This window comes from Gavia stellata, chromosome 2 (assembly GCF_030936135.1).
Source record: "Gavia stellata isolate bGavSte3 chromosome 2, bGavSte3.hap2, whole genome shotgun sequence".
NCBI classification, from domain to species: domain Eukaryota; kingdom Metazoa; phylum Chordata; class Aves; order Gaviiformes; family Gaviidae; genus Gavia; species Gavia stellata.
In genome coordinates, this window is record NC_082595.1 from 61,989,267 (window position 1) to 62,005,731 (window position 16,465).

At 43.5% G+C, this 16,465-nt stretch overlaps 1 protein-coding gene across 1 annotated transcript; it reads left to right on the forward strand.

Moving 5' to 3' along the window:
- The first annotated feature begins 2,451 nt into the window (after window positions 1–2,451).
- On the forward strand, window positions 2,452–13,737 carry CD164 (CD164 molecule). Its single transcript, XM_059831602.1, has 6 exons — window positions 2,452–2,572; window positions 5,304–5,387; window positions 6,854–6,925; window positions 9,385–9,495; window positions 10,688–10,768; window positions 11,722–13,737. Exons 1-6 carry the CDS (start codon window positions 2,452–2,454, stop codon window positions 11,880–11,882), a joined length of 630 nt encoding a protein of 209 aa, XP_059687585.1. The 3' UTR covers window positions 11,883–13,737.
- The last annotated feature ends 2,728 nt before the right edge of the window (window positions 13,738–16,465 follow it).

The window sequence follows — 16,465 nt, forward strand, 5'->3', positions numbered from 1 at the left end:
CCAACTGCAAACCTAACACTGCCAAGTCTACCAAAAGAATCACAGAATCACTATGGTTGAAAGAGGCCTGTAAGATCATCAAGTCCAACCATCAACCCAACACCACCATGCCCACTAAACCATGTCCCGCAATGCCACATCCACACATTCCTTGAACACCTCCAGTGAGGGTGACTCCACCACTACCCTGGGCGGCTTATTCCACTGTTTCACCACTCTCTCAGTAAAGAAGTTTTTCCTAATATCTAGCCTGAACCTCCCCTGGCGCAACTTGAGGCCATTTCCTCTTGTCCTATCACTTGTCACTTGGGAGAAGAGACCAACACCCACCTCTCTGCAACCCCCTTTCAGGTAGTTGTAGAGAGCGATGAGGTCTCCCCTCAGCCTCCTCTTCTCCAGACTGAACAACCCCAGTTCCCTCAGCCGCTCCTCATAAGACTTGTGCTCCAGACCCCTCACCAGCTTCGTCGCCCTTCTCTGGACACGCTCCAGCACCTCAACGTCCTTCTTGTAGTGAGGGGCCCAAAGCTGAACACAGTGTTCGAGGTGCGGCCTCACCAGCGCCGAGTACAGGGGCACGATCACCTCCCTGCTCCTGCTGGCCACACCATTTCTGATACAGGCCAGGATGCCGTTGGCCTTCTTGGCCACCTGGGCACACTGCTGGCTCATCTTCAGCTGGCTGTCGATCAACACCCCCAGGTCCTTTTCTGCAGGGGAGCTTTCCAGACACTTATCCCCAAGCCTGTAGTGTTGCATGGGGTTGTTGTGACCCAAGTGCAGGACCCGGCACTTGGCCTTGTTGAACCTCATCCAATTGGCCTGGGCCCATCCATCCAGCCTGTCCAGATCCCTCTGCAGAGCCTTCCGACCCTCCAGCAGATCAACAGTCCCTCCCAACTTGGTGTCATTTGCAAACTTGCTGAGGGAGCACTCGACCCCCTCATCCAGATCATCGATAAAGATATTAAACAAGACCAGCCCCAAAACTGGGCGCTGGGGGACTCCGCTTGTGACCGTCCGCCAACTGGATTTGACTCCATTCACCACAACTCTCTGGGCTCGGCCATCCAGCCAGTTTTTTACCTGGTGAAGAGTGCACCTGTCTAAGCCACGCGTCGCCAGCTTCTCCAGAAGTGATGACCAAACATCCTTCTCCAGGTGCTCTCTACAGTGCAGCTGGAGGTGACAGTAGTGAAGATAAGGGTTACAGCTTTTGCCGTGCTTCCCTTCTAGTAATGCAGACATTTCATCATGGACCTACCCAAACTCCCAGTGCGTCGTGCCCACCTGCGATGGCACTAGCAGTGACTGGAGCACAGTTGGACAATTTCCAAGTGTTTCATGCTGACTGCTAAGCTTCATGTGTGATTATTACTGAGTAATATTTATTTAAACTACTATTATGTACTGTTCTCTCTGTTTTTTCAGGGTAGAAGAGGGAGAGGGGGGAAGACGTGAACGTCACACCAGTGGCAATCGCTCTGCAAGAGAAATCCACCGCAAAAAACTGTCCTGGACTCGGCAGAGGCACCGGAGCGGTGCCCGAGGTGCGGTGAGAGCAGGGCAGCAGGGCGGGAGCAGCTCTGCCTCAGCAACTTCAGGGGAAGTGGCAGCAGCTCAGACCACAGCCCGCAGACCTGCGAGCCAAGGTCGGGCTACTCAGCAGCGAGCCGCTGGCCCCCGGCATCCCCCAAGCCAGGGGAGGCCGGGCCTGGCAACACGGACAATCGCAAACCCCCGTGCCATGAGCAAGCTCGGCCTCGGCCCGCACCGCCAGACCGCTCCCGCCCCGCGCTGGAGCGGCCGCAGGGCGCGGGCCGCCAGGGCCGTCGGCCCTCCCGGGGGGGAGGGAGAGGCACCACGCCGCGGCCGGCCCTCCCCGGGCGGCCAGTGCCTGCCGGGCGGGAGGGTCTCGTTCTCCGCCGCTCGGTGCGACCCCGCAAACCACCGCCCGCCCCGCCCCCGGCTCCCAGGGGAGCGGCAGGGAGCACCGGCCGCCAGCCGCGCCCCCGGACGGTGCCTGCGGGGGGGAGGGGAGGCCCGCCGCCTCCCGTCCCCGCCCTCCGCCTCGCCCCCAGCCAATGAGCGGCCGCCGCTCTGCGGCCCCAGCGGGGCGCGGGGCCTCCGTGGGGGTGGGGAGGCGGTCGGGCAGCGCGTGACGCGCGGGGCGGCGGGGTCACGTGGGGAAGCAACGCCGCGCCACGGCAAGGGACCGTTCCATTATCCGTCGAATGGGAGGGGAGGCCGGGCGGAACCACGCCACAGTCCCAGTCGACCCGGCCAGCCCGCGTAGGGGAGAGGGCGGGGCCAGCTCGAGGCGGCGGCGCTCACGTGACGCCGAGGGGTGGGGCGACGGCGCTCAGAGGGTGCGCGGAGGCAGCAGGAGCTGAGCGGGGCGAGGGGAAGTGCTGACGGGCGGGAGCCGCCATCCCTCGCTTCACCGCCGCCATGGGCCGGGTACCCGCGCTCCCTCTCACCGCCCTCTGCCTGGCCTGCCTCTGCGGGCTGGCCGCGGAAGCCGCGCGCAGCCGCTGGGCGCTCACGGCCGGCAACGACGCCGCGGCCGTTGGTGAGTGCCTTGCGGCCCCCCTCCCCCTCGGTTGCTGACGGGGCAGCCCCTCCCGCGCTCGCGCTCCGCCCGTTGTCCGGCGTTGTGGGGGGAGCGGGGCGGGCTCCGCGCACCGAGCCCGGCCGGGCGCCCGACCCTCCGCGCCCGCCGCTCTGCTGCGCCCGGCGCGGGGAGCGGGGGGAGCGCCGCGGTGCCGGCCGCCCGGCGGGGGTCTGCGCTGCGCGCCCTCGCAGCTCGGCCGCCACCGCTTCCGCGCGGCGCCAGCGCTGCCGCCCTCAGCGCCTTGGCCGCAGCCCGCCGAGCTTTTTGCCCGCTTTTTTCTGTCTCCTCTCTTATGCTTTCGTTTTCCCCCTCGCCTCGCCGTGGAGTATTTGGGTGCGTGCGGTGTGAAATCCGTTAGCGCGGTTTGACACCACCTCCAACACCCACTTCGTATGCAGCAAATGACTAGTAGCGGGTAGCTCTGCGTCCAGTAAAATATACGCGGCGCGTTTGTTCTCTTGCAAACTTAGGATGGGTCGAACTGCGGGAGTTAACTATATAAGCAATGTTCTCTCACTTTTGCTGGCTGTTCATTATCCTGATGTTAGACTCGTTATTAGCCCGGTGGGTTTGTCCAATCTCTCCGGTGGCTCTGTGAGCTATTTGCTAAAGTGTTTACGTGGCCAAGAACCACAAAATGTGTCGCATGCCCCAAAAAGTGAAGGAAAGAAGTTGTTCTGGAAGTAATTTAATGTTCTCTGGCCGCATTGCATAATGGCGCTGGGTGCAGCCAAGTGTGAAGCTGTCCTGTAACCTCTGCTTCAGCCGTTCTAGATTTCCTCTTCATCCCTACCACCGAGGACGTGATGTAGGCCAATATCGGGCACTCTGTCGGCACCGAGAGCTGCTCGAGGACTGCCAAGAGTCAGAGGTTAACAACCTCTCCGGTGCAGCGGGAGAGGGCAGTGTTGGTCCAGCAGGACAGACTTCTGTTAGTGTTTCCACGTTTCCTCCTCAAGTATAAGGGGAATATCCGAATTTACCCTGTGTAAGAGCCAGTACAACAGACAAGTTTATCTTGAGAGCAAACGTGAGCTTACCCATGCTTCAGAGCTGAGTTCGTGGTACCGGAGTAATTTTCAGTGAAGTGCAGCCATCTGCTGATGGGGACAGCTGGGGAGCTTCCTGTTGGCCCATGTAAAGACCCTAAGAGAGCCTTTCACAGGAAGAGTAACATTGGGAGAATATCAGACACCCTGCCGCTGATTCTGAGGTTAACAGCTCATTCTTGAAACCTTTTGCTGTGATAAAAAAGTCTCTGATCCTTTACTCTTGCAAATCTGTTTGTCCCGCATGCTAGTTTGGGAAAGCGCTTTTGAAAGTAAACTAAAAGTTCTAGTGCACCTGCTATTAGCTGGCTGCACTGACTGTCCTCCTGTCTCCATAGATGTACTGCGCTAGATTTTTTTTTTAGGTACCAGTGAGGAATTTGCAAAAGTGAATGTTGTTCATTTGTCAGAAGTGAGTATTGTGCGTGCTGTGATTGTTCTTCAGGTGTATACCCAGAATAATAAATTACTTTTTTCCTGAAATCTGTTATCCAGAAACTGCCATATAGCTCTTGAAGTGGTTTAAGTGCCTTATTTCTGAAGGGACCAGGGCAAGTCTGTTGCATGCCTCACTGATGCAAACAGACAAAGGTCTTTTCATATCTACTTATGTTTCTTGAAAGTGAAGAAATAGCGCCAATATTTTTCTTGGTTATGGTAGGATCTGGCTAGAAAAGGCCAGGTGGATTCAGGCTTAATTCAAATTAGGAGAATATGGAAGTTAATTAATGCATTTGTAGTTGTTATCTTGAGCTGTAAATTACCATGCTGATTGCCAAAGATCTGTGAATAGCGGTGTTCCCTTCACTAGGGAGCAGAGCTGAGAAGAGTGAAAGGTCATCCAAAGGTGCCTGGAGTAGGTGGATATGATGTGAAATGTGCTGGAGAGTATGCGGTGTAAGGCATTGTGGGTTTCCTGAGTATGATGGCTGTATGAATAAGTCTTAATTGAAACTAATGCAGTAAAACTGTAGACTGGCAGAAGATCTTACTTGTTCCAGGTAGTGGATGTGTTGTCATTGTGGTTTTAAGGCAACAATGTTTGACTGAGATTGACGTAAAAAAGCATCTGGACTGGTTAGGTTGCTGGCTTCTGCTGTGATCAAAATATGAATGATTGACTTTCTTTCTGCTCTTCTTTATGTGCATTTGTATGTGAAGTCCTCTAGGTTCTTGTCTTTATTTCCCATACTTTCGTTGCTTTCTACTGTAGAGTTGTTTATAGTTGGCTGTATTACCTAAAGGAAAAATGTAATCAAAAAGAACAAAGCTCTTACCACCTGAGGTTTCAATGAACTTCTGCGAAATTAATTTGGTGGAGTTTGGTAACCTCACTAGAGTAGTATATCCTCTATTATCTGAGTTTACTGTAGTTAGAGGTTGCATGAGGCATAATCTTGATGTACATGTGGGGTCTGGCTTCAGAGTATCAGTAGTGTCTGGAAGGAAGTGTATTTGTCTTGTCAAATGCATTCCTAAGTTGTAGCTTTCAGATGTACTTAGTTCAGTGAGAAGGATTGTCCCTTAACCCAGGAGATGTACATATGGGAAGGTGTGGATCTAAGAGTTGTTTCTGTGGGTGAAGTTGCTCTTTTGACAGTGGTAATTTTGCCCTAATCAATGCATTTCTATTTTTTTAGGCACCTGTGAAAACCTTTCTAACTGCAGTTCGTGTATTGGAAATGACACAACTGTAGCAGGCTGCAAGTGGATCACATGTGAAAGTAAGGAGGACTACATAGTGCAGATCCTTACTATGCCATGCAGAACCTTAAACCTAACTAGACCTACTTCATCTATATTAATGTTCATTATACAATTACACTGTTCTATTTGATAACCTAATGAAGCTTTAACTCACAAGTTATATCTGTTGTTAAACATTTCAGGTTCTTATGTGGAGACAGCTGAACATGTTCAAATAATCCCAGATTTTTAAGGCTTCTGATCTAAATCTGTGCTGTTGATAAGCTAATGTTTTCCAGATGGTTCAGAATGTTTTTAGAACAAACTGGTCACCTGGGTTTGCTGTTAGGGAGTCGTGAGTAGATTCTGATGTGCAGGCACATCCCTGTCCTTCAGTCCCTTTTGAGATTATGTCATAGACCTGGTCACAAACACTACTGCTGAACTGAAGTGCAATGAGAGAGAGGAGTCCATTAAATAAGATAGTTAAGAGTAGTGTTCCTAAAACTAAGAATTGCAGCCCACTGAAGGGAACATGGCAGAGCCGAAGAAGCATTAGGTGGTCTCATTCAGAGCCTTGTTTTTCTCATTGTAGGAGAGTTGGATGTAACTACATTTAAGTGACCTCTGGTACTCAGTCCTGGAGGAGATGAAGTTGCTGTTGGCAAAGTTGTACAAAGACTGCATAAGTAGACCTCAGGTGGATTATTTGTATTTACGTGAGGTGGAAACAGAGTAAGAAGAGAGAATGGCTTCATTGTAATAGTGATTTTGTAGCACTTAATTGTAGATGACCAAGAAAGGTTATCTATGAAGGCTAAGATGATTTGGAACTAATGAAAAGAATTTTGGTTGTAACTTGTCCAGTACCAGAGCGTCCTTCAAGAAGCTCTTTTTCTGAATTCTGTATGTGTTGTCTGACCAACAGGCACATACTGCAAACACCCAAGAGATCTGTGTAACTTCTTTGAGGGAGAGGTTGAAATCTGAGTCAAGGGAGAAGGGTGTGCAGGCAGAGAATAAGAAACTGATGTCTTCAACAATTTCAAGGTCAAGGATCTGTTTAAAAAGCTGGAACTAAGTTTTGCTTGCATGTAGAATTTTTTAAGACTGTAAGATATTTTTTTATGATGCTACCACAGAGATGCAAAATGCTTAACTTGAAAAATGCCACAAATAGTAGAAACACTGTCTAATTTTATAGGCTATGAAGAGAAAACATCAAGCTATGCTGTTACTGCAAAATGGTGCATAACCATGTATAGGTATTGCCTAAGTGTTGATTTGGGTGGTAGAGTAACTGTAGTGAAAGAAAATACTAAAATTTTTGTAATTTCTAATTATTAATATAATACTGAAGTCCTGCATATTGAAGTGGCTTTAATGTTATCCTGGCTAGAAGGTGTTTAGTTTGTCCTATGAACAGTATGTTAGTATTTGGGAACAATGTCTCAAACACTTTAAAGTTCTGGTGTAAATATTTTTGTCTCTTCATTTCTGACAGGTAGCATGTGTGTAAATGAAACTGAAGTAGATGGGAAATATCCCAACTGTACTGTTGAAGAACAGTGTTCTTGTAAGTATTTAGATATTCAGCTTTCACATTGTTTAATGTGAAGCAGTTGTGTTTACAACTACTTCATCTGTTGACCTTTGTTAATGTGCCTTCTACAATTTACATAAGCATGTACAAGTATGTAAATAAGCCCTTTGCTTCCAACTTAAACCTATGATATGTGATACTAAAATACACAATTTCATTGTGCAGTTAACTGCTTACTGTTGTTGTTTCAAGAAGCCTGACATATTTTGATAGACACATGTCTCTGGCTACTGCCTTGGTTTCTTAGATTAAAATGGGTGACATTTCCTGTTAGATATCCTAAGGAATTTGTCAGCATCCTCAAGACAGTAAGCTTCATATTCAACAAAAGTTTTACCTGCTAAGTCCATTGCTTCATCTGAGATGCAGTAAATAGGAAAAAATTATGAACCGTCCCATTTTAATTGTTAACTAGCACAGCTCTTCATGCAGTCCTGTAGTGCAGGGTCTGGGTTATAGAACTGTGTAAGGTAAAGCCTTCATGCTAGGAGTGTGCTCAGTTGTGTATCTACTTCAGTCTTCTCACTAATTTGTGCTTCCTGTGCAAAGCAGACTTGCAGGGTATGAATAATTCAGATGAAATCTTAAATTTCACTTTTGTGAAAGCCCCCCCAATTCTAGTTTTTCTGAAAGCTGACAAGAAATGGACTTTAAAATAGGAATTTCTGCGTTTAAGATCTAGAACAGCAAATGACAATTCTTAATACTCTTGTCTAGATGAGTTTAACAGTGGTGCTAAAGAGGCTGGCTCACACCAACAGAGATGAAGTTTCCACACTGCTATGGGCTATCTTGTGGTGGTGGCAACCAGTCAGAAATAATTGTGCTTGACTTGGACTTCTGTGTTGTTTCTAAAATTGTAACAATCACCTCTTAATTGGGAGTGTTAAAAGTACCATTGTCCAGTGCTTTCCAAAGGGAGCGTGCTGTTACAATGCCTTGTTCTATATCGAAGAACAGGATTTCTACTATCTGTTCCTGTTATACTTGTAGTGATGTTATCAGGTTGTTGTGTTTTAGCTTCTGCATATTCAAGGAAACTTAATTGTCACCTTTAGTAGAGGATCTTTGTTGGTGTGAGAGGAACCTGTATACCTTCTCAGCTCTTACAGTGTCATGGCTCAGCACTACATTCAGGGGTTGACATGGAAAAATGTTAAGGTGGACCTAAACTCTAGGTGTGTATATACAAGCCTTATGAGGAGTGGTTGAGAGAGCTGGGGTTGTTTAGCCTGGAGAAGAGGAGGCTCAGGGGAGACCTTATTGCTCTCTAGAGCTACCTGAAAGGAGGTTGTAGAGAGGTGGGTGCTGGTCTCTTCTCCCAAGTGACAGGCTATAGGAAAAGAGGAAATGGCCTCAAGTTGCACCAGGGGAGGTTTAGATGGGATATTAGGAAAAACCTCTTTGCTGAAAGGGTTGTCAAGCATTGGAACAGGCTGCCCAGGGAGGTGGTTGAGTCACCATCCCTGGAGGTATTTAAAAGATGTGTGGATGAGATGCTTAGGGACATGGTGTAGGGGTGGACTTGGCAGTGCTAGGTTAATGGTTGGACTTGATCGTCTTAAAGGTCTTTTCCAACCTAATAATTCTATGATGCAAGTGGGACCTAAGAGAATATAGATTCTGATATATCCAGCCTATCTCTGTAGAAACAGCCAGCTCTGGTTTCCCACCATGCTGGATTGTTTCAAGATGTAAATAACCACATTTAAATGACCCTTGGCATTAAAGGCTTCTGGACATAATGGTATTTCAGCAGGAAGCTTGCTGATTTATCAGTGTATGATTAAGCAAAAGTTCAGATAAGCTGTCTATGTGTGATTAATTCAGTTAATACAGTAAGTTGCAGAAGGTGTCACAGTTTTCTTTGTATTTGGTTTTTTTTACAGCACATGCTGAAGCCGAGAGCACCTACAACCAGCAACAGCTCTAAAACAGAAAGCTTTAGCTAAACTTTGAAATTCTTGAGGATGTCTTGGTTTTCCCCCCATACGGCTTCAGCTTCAGTGGTGACTAACCACTCTGGTTTCTAGTTGAACCTGATAGGTCAGGTTCAATTTTAGTTGCAGTGAGGTTGGGAAGCAGTACTGAATACCTAGTTTCCTATTGTGGAAAGCATGCACAGTTTATGTTTGTACAGGACTCTTCTCCCTTCTGCTTGCTTTGAGGAATCTTGGGTTGCCAGTTGAATGCTGGTTTGATTGGGCTGCCTCTGACAAGGTTTTTCATGTAGTCACTCATGCAAGTTTTGCTGTTAGTGTGGTGGATTGAACATTCAACTGCTTTGTAATTTCAACCCTAAACTACAATAGAACTCTGTGCTGTATGAATATGAATTCCCTAAAACTCAGCCTGCTGCTGTTCTGTTTTGTTTTTTCCTTAGTTAAATACTGTCATTAATCTCTTTAACATAACTGTTTATTCTTTCATAGCTCCTACAGTTGTTCCTTTTTCCAGTGCTACTACGATGTCTTCCAATACTACTACACCACCTTCCAATACTACCACAGCCAGTTCTGCTACCACAGCTCATACTACTATAGGTAATATAGTACCACTGAACGTAAATGACAGTAAACTAGGAAATGGTGAATAAAATAAAGGACAAGGATGTTTTACACAGATCACTGTAGTAGCATGACTACTAAACATCTGATGTATGGAATCCATAAATGGTCCCAAGGTTTGGAAGAAGTGGATTTTATAAAACTCTAACAGAAAATGCTTCTTTCCAATATAATTAAGAATTGACTCAGTGGTAATTGTTTGAATTAGATTAGTCATTTCCACTAATCATGATTTCTTATGAGTTTGGTTTTTTGTTGCCTAGTTCAAAAATTTCTGTTCTTACATGTGCTGCCATGTTAACAGTGAAGTTCTTAACAAAAAAAAAACCCAACCAAAAGAAAACCCAAACAAAAAAAAATTCTCATCTTTAAAAATACCTGCTGCTTAAGGGAGCTGGGAGGTAACGAGTTGGTACTTGATTAGGCTCAGAACAGCCTAATGTACAGTAGGGTGACATTTAGCTTTGAATAAACCTACAAATGTTCGCACTTGTCCCAGGCACATAGTGGAATACTGATTAATTTTTAGTAATATTAATTGGGGGAGGGGGTGAGGGCGGCAGGAGTGGGGGTGGTCAGAGACCCAGTGTTCTGGCTTGATAATGGAAGAGCTTTTAGGAGACAGTCTAGCTACAGGGGAGTGTTTGCTTATTCCAGTGATGTCATTCACAGTTAGTGTTTTGGGGATGGGGGAGTAAGAGGAAGTTTTGCTGTCTGTAAATCTCCTGTCTAGAGATACTACATTAAGTACTTTTTTAGTACTTAAATACTAACTGATTCTAAGGGCTGTTTAATGAAAGTCCTTTGCATTGATGTAGATTCTTAGTTGTCTTGAAGCAGCTGTCTTGATTCTTGTTCAAATACCAGCACTTATATTAGTGCTTGAAAGAGAATTGATTTTGTCTGAACGAAGAATCACTGTTTGATCTGTGGAGAACCTTGAAATATTTGAATAACAAGGGTATGCAAGTTTAAAAAAAAATCCTTATTGCAGAAACTTGGCTTGATGCCATGCAGCTGAACATCTAAATTGTGTGGGGTACAGTCTGAGGTCAAAGCTTATCCTTGTTTAAGCAAAACAAGACAAATCATTTACATCAGAACTTTAGTGCTTGCAAACTTTGCTCTTGAAGTTTATGGTATATACATATTGTCTTCTCTCAAACAGCTAACATCACCAATGCAACTACACATGCTTCTCTACCTACAACTGCCATTACTTCAGCTACCACAACAACCAGTATTCCAGGTAACTGCTACTACTAGCATAATTAAAGCATAAAATACTTAGAAATCAGTGCTGCTTTAAACATGTTATCTTGAAATTTTGACTTACCAAGTGACAACATTAGTATTGGTATATCTACTGTTGTCACTTTCTAACTTTATGGCATGTTTAATTTTGTTAAGGTGATGTACGTAGCAAGGTAATACCCTGAGAAAAGAGCTAGTTGGTGAGATAATTAAGTCAGAAACATGATGGTCAAATGAAATCAGCTGGCTGTCTTTAATAGTGTGGCTGGAAGTCACTTGTGAACTCACTTATCTTTGGGAGGTTGTCTTCTGTTTTTTACTTGCAGCATAATAATGGGATACCTATTTAAAAAAAAAGATTGGTCTATGGTGATGGGAATAAGCTGAAGTATTTTACTTCAGCATCGGTCCTGAATATGCTGTTTCATGAAAAGCTCTTATGAAGTAAAGCTCTTTAAAACTAGCCATCAGCAGATGGCTGTTACTTCCAGATTCGTATGTGTTTTGGCTTCAGCTGATTTCTTTAAGCATAACTCTTGGGGTAAAGTACAGTAGATGGAAGATAATGATTTGATTTGACTTTAAGCAGAAAACTGGAGCAAGCAGCACAGATGCGAAAATGTTTTGAATGTGAGCATATCAATAATATACTTCTATGTAAAGGAGGAAAGCTTTGGCTTTTTGAAGTACAAATAAAGTCCAGCTGGGACTTGCTCAGTACTGAGGTCCAGAGCAGTTTGGCTCTAAATAGCTCTAGCTTTGTACAAACAGTGTTTAATCAGAATTTCAGTATCACTAATCTAAATGCGGCTGCTAACATGTCTTTACTTTTGGTTATTTTTTGTTTTCTTATTGGTGTTTGGATGTTTTGAGTAATCTTAATACAAGGAAGCCAGTACTAAACTCTGTAAAGCATTGTGCACTCACAAACTCTAATGTGTTTAACAGGTACAAATGCTACTGTGACTCCTGCACCTTCTCCACGCAAATCTACATTTGATGCTGCGAGTTTCATAGGTGGAATTGTCCTTGTTCTGGGTCTGCAGGCTGTTGTTTTCTTTCTGTACAAATTCTGCAAGTCGAAAGACCGAAACTATCACACACTTTAGGACCTGCCACTTTATAATGGACTAGTTGCCCAATACTTGTAGTTCACTGAACCAAAATATTTTCTGTTGCTCATGGAAGACAGCAGTTCATAATATCCTTTAAATCTCTAAAAGAAGACTTTAAAAGAATATTTTTGCAACATTGTACTTGGTAAGAGGTGTTACGAATCTCTTCAACAGGATTACTTGCAATATGCTGCATGGGTTCTAATGGCTGTCTTATTTTCCTTTAGTGGCTGCTGCTGTGGGACTTTTTTTGATACACCAAATGTAGACATTCAGAGATTCTTATTCAGTGGCAACACTGTCTTCAGTAGACAATCTCATGATGACTTATTGTGAAGGCTAATTTAATCAATATTTGATACAGTATCCCTTCAGTTTTATCAAGATGTGAATTATTGGTGACTGACTTCAGGGAATGAAATACCATTTATACTAGCTTATGGCTCTTACAGCATGCTGCTAGAAAGATGAACAAAATTGTAGAAGTAGATAATGTCTTAACAGAATAACATAGCCCATAATTTTTTTTACACAAGAATAAAGGTTGCCTGATAAAATACTGCATTCCAAACAGAAATCCTATGCCCTTTCCAACTAATGTTGAAGGTGGAGAGGGGATGAAGGAGAAATTAATATTAGTGCCTTAAAAGACTAAAAATAAGTAGGCTGCAAAAGTGTCCCACCTATCTCAAAGATAAATAAAACTATTAAGTACTAGCTTTATATAGGATAATGGAATACATGTGACTTGAGCATTTCAGTTTAAAAACTTTTTACAATAAATAACACTCCCTTATTGACCTTGTTTGAGGGTGAGGGAGCATGGTACAGTAATGTTCAGCTACAAACAGGATCTTTGTTTACCTTTTGTTCTGGCCTACAAAGACCAACCATAAAAACTAGTGATAAAATTCAGTTCACTCCCAATACAAGAAGGCAACAACTCACATTAATACTTGAAATACTGGTGTTTGGGAAATCCTGAGGTTTTTCATATTCAAATAGTTCTTAAACTCATTGCAATTAATTTCAGGGTTTTGGATTTTTCTTTTTTACCCTCCTGTATGTCTGTTTGCTGAAGGAGCAATTAAGGGTAGTTCAGGGGATCTGCTGATTTGATCCTAGTCGAGATTGCTGTAGTCCTGGGGTTGCCAGGGCTACATCTTTTTTCATTCCCCTCCCTTCTTCCTGGCATCAGGTTTGTGTCACCCTACAGTGAACTGGTTAAGGAAATTTGGCTAAATAGTATTTTTTTCCCTTGGCTGGATCAGGCATGTGATCTGAGTATCAAAGGTATGTCATCTCCAATGTAGATTGAAAATAAACCCACAGGAAAAAATGGAAGTAAAGATAAAATCAAGTGGTGGATGTAGCACATTGGTGATCAAGGGATATCATCAAAACCAGTTTCAGGATAATCTGTAGTACTACTAGCTCTGACTTGACTGGAATTTGGCACCCAATACAAAATGATAGCATTAATGCAGATAATAGTCATGGCAGTGGAACTTAAATATGAAGCAAATTAAAGTGCACTTCAGTTGGAAACTTAAAGTGCACAGTGCTGCTTTCTTGTGTGAATGGCATTGTTTCTATTGTGCTGCATAGAAAACTCAAATTGCTACAAAATACAGAAGTTACTCACCAGTACTGTATCTTTTGAGTTCATTAGCTTTTGTCTTTCTAAACGAAACTAAGACAATCAGCTCAGGTTTATTAAAACAGCAGAGTGAGCAGTCCGTTTCCAGCAACAGTATGTGTGTGGGTTAGATGGTATATCCTTGGCCTTATTGTGAAATCACTTAATCTGTCATTTCCCTATCTCAGAACTATTTTATTACATTTATTTGTTTAAAAAGATATCCTTGAGCTTGTATTCTGTGCTTTGAAGTGAGCAAAACACTCTTCTAAAGTGTGACAGAATTCTTCAGCTCAGCAAAGCAAACTGTATGCCTAGTATATAATTTTTTTTGGCCTCAAAGGGCTATCTTTTGGGAAACTTGCAGAAAAGTGCTACAGAACACTTCATAGCATGGAAGACATTGCCACGAAAAATTGTTGCTCTGTGAAATGTTGCTGAAATGCTTATTCATGAGCTATGCTGATCCTGATTTAGGTTGCTGATAAAAGTATGCTGGTAAAGCAAACTAAAAATAATTTTTAAAGTGCCTTAAAGTTGCTTAATCTTTTGCCTCAAATTTTGTTTAAAAGGGTAGAAGGGATACCTTGCCTTAGTTACTAAATTTTTCTTGGTGCCAGCAATTGCTACTTCCCAAGACTTTAGGAAACCCAGGATCTCTGACACGTACAGACGCCAATCTGAAAAACTCAAGCTTGTACTATATCGATGTAGTCATGTTCTGGAAGGCCTGCACTATGCACTGCTTGCTCATTAGCCTTGCCAAAAAGGTATAATCCACATCTCAGAGTTGTGGCTCAGATTATTTCCCTTTCAGTTGTTTGGGGGGAGGGGAGGCTGGGTTATACATCTTCACCTGTGCTTGGATGCCTCACTAGAGAAAGTAACTACTCCTTTGTGAAACGGTGGTATCAGCTGATCTGTGCTGTGTACTAGCAAAAAACCTGAAGTAACAACTTGCAGTTTTTCCTCAGCCTTGTGCTTTGAAGTGGAAGGTAGCTTATAGATCTGTAGTTGTATTTGCCCCTAAATCAATTTTAGGCACTGAACTGTAGTGACTCTTCAAGTTATCTGGCTTTTTCCTGAAGCCAACTTGTGCAAATATCAAGCTGTTATCTTATGAATGTTCTCTGCAAGTGTTGCTGTAAAAGTTTGTATTTTGTCTTCAGTGGAAGAAAACTGAAACAGTTGTAATCGCAAAACCAAATTGATAAATAAAATTTGTTGAATGGAATTTTACTTGTAAACTTTCTTTAATGTGAGCAATCCCAGAGGGGACTGTCTGCAGACTTTCTGGAGATAAGTGCTGTTTTCAATAGAAATTGAGAAACACTGTAGGGAAAGAGGGAGAATGAAAGGTTTGAAGAGTTAATACTGTATTTAGGAGAGCTAACTTAACTTTGCATTTGGTATGTGCAACAATACTGATTCATATTTAGAGTCAGTATTGATTGATGGAAAGAACAGCAAGGCATTTATTAAGTGCTCCACTTGCAACAGCCTGTAAGGCTTAATGTTCCTCTTTCCAACAGCAAAGCTTATAATACTGGATGTCAGCCTACAAGGTGGAAGAGGGACTACAGTCTGTGGTTCCAGGGAGGCTGTTAATAACCCCTACATCGTAGCATCTTTTCACATTAAGATCTGTGACATTCAGAGCAGTACCTCTTTCATAAGCCTTATTGCTTGCCTGATTGCATGAGAAAGAAAAGGGTATTTGCTAGGGAACAACTGTCAGTATGGTTGAACAAGAGAACAGAGGGTGTGCAATTCTGCAGTTGCAGACCAGCTAAAATGATAACCACCTCTGAGTGAAGTAACCTCAGTTTCACATCATGACCTTGATGCTTTTGTGGGTGGTGAATGAAGTGTGAATGTGTCACTAGGTAGTATTGACATGATTCAGTCTCATATTATAGGAAATGGCAAAAACTGTAGTAGTGTTTCTAGAAAGGCTTTATGGAAATGGAGGAAACCTAGAGCTTCCTGATGTGCTTAAAATTGCTGTGCCTTCCAGAAAATAATCCATTTACTGCATGCACTCAAGGACTGAATTAAGTTTTTGTTACACTGCAGCACTGGAAGTCTATGCACAATTGTTTATCCCTATAGTACCTGTCTTGTGTTACTGCTGTTCTTTTGAAGGTAGTCTTCTGTAGGTATAGCATTCATTCACAAATCATCTTTGAATTTTGCTGTATTAATACTTGAAGGAAGTCTTTTATCAAGAAGCTGTAATTAGCCTGAGACAGCCCTTTCCTTTTTACTGCTGCAATGGCACATAAGTAAGTGCTTCACACTGATGATATTGCTCTACTTCCAAATCAGCGTCTGGTTCCTGGAATGTGCTAGAATTGCATTTGATGGCTTCTTTAGTGACAGCTGACCTTGGATAGTTCCAGTCATTCACCAGTCACCTTGTCATTTGTTTAAGGCATACCTTAAAAAGAAATCATGTTGTTTGATAGCTGATTCCACAGCGTTCTGAGTATATTGTGACTTGTTTTGATGTAGCAGCAAGCTTGAATGAAATAAAGCTTGTTTCAGTGATGATGAAAGATGTCAGCCTTATTCTGGGAATGCTCTATCTCTAAATACTGCAGCATTTCTAACAAGTTAGAGTTCCTTTACTCAGTGTTTAACCAATGCAATGCTGTTAAGGGTTGCCTGAATTTAATTCTAGGTCTTAGTTAGTTATTTATAAAAAGACTATGAGGTATCTGATGATTTATGTTCAAAAGCATCCAGGGATGTGGATGATGCTAAAAGGCACACTAAGATAGAGTACTAACTCATCAAAAGCTGCAATACAACTTGACACATCTCTGAAAGACAACTTTGAGTCCTTTATTGCCTAGGCTATAAAAGCAAGCTTTTTTCCATGCAAGAGAAATGCAGATAAGTTTATGCATTTTCTGTTTTCTTGGGTTAGTGTAGC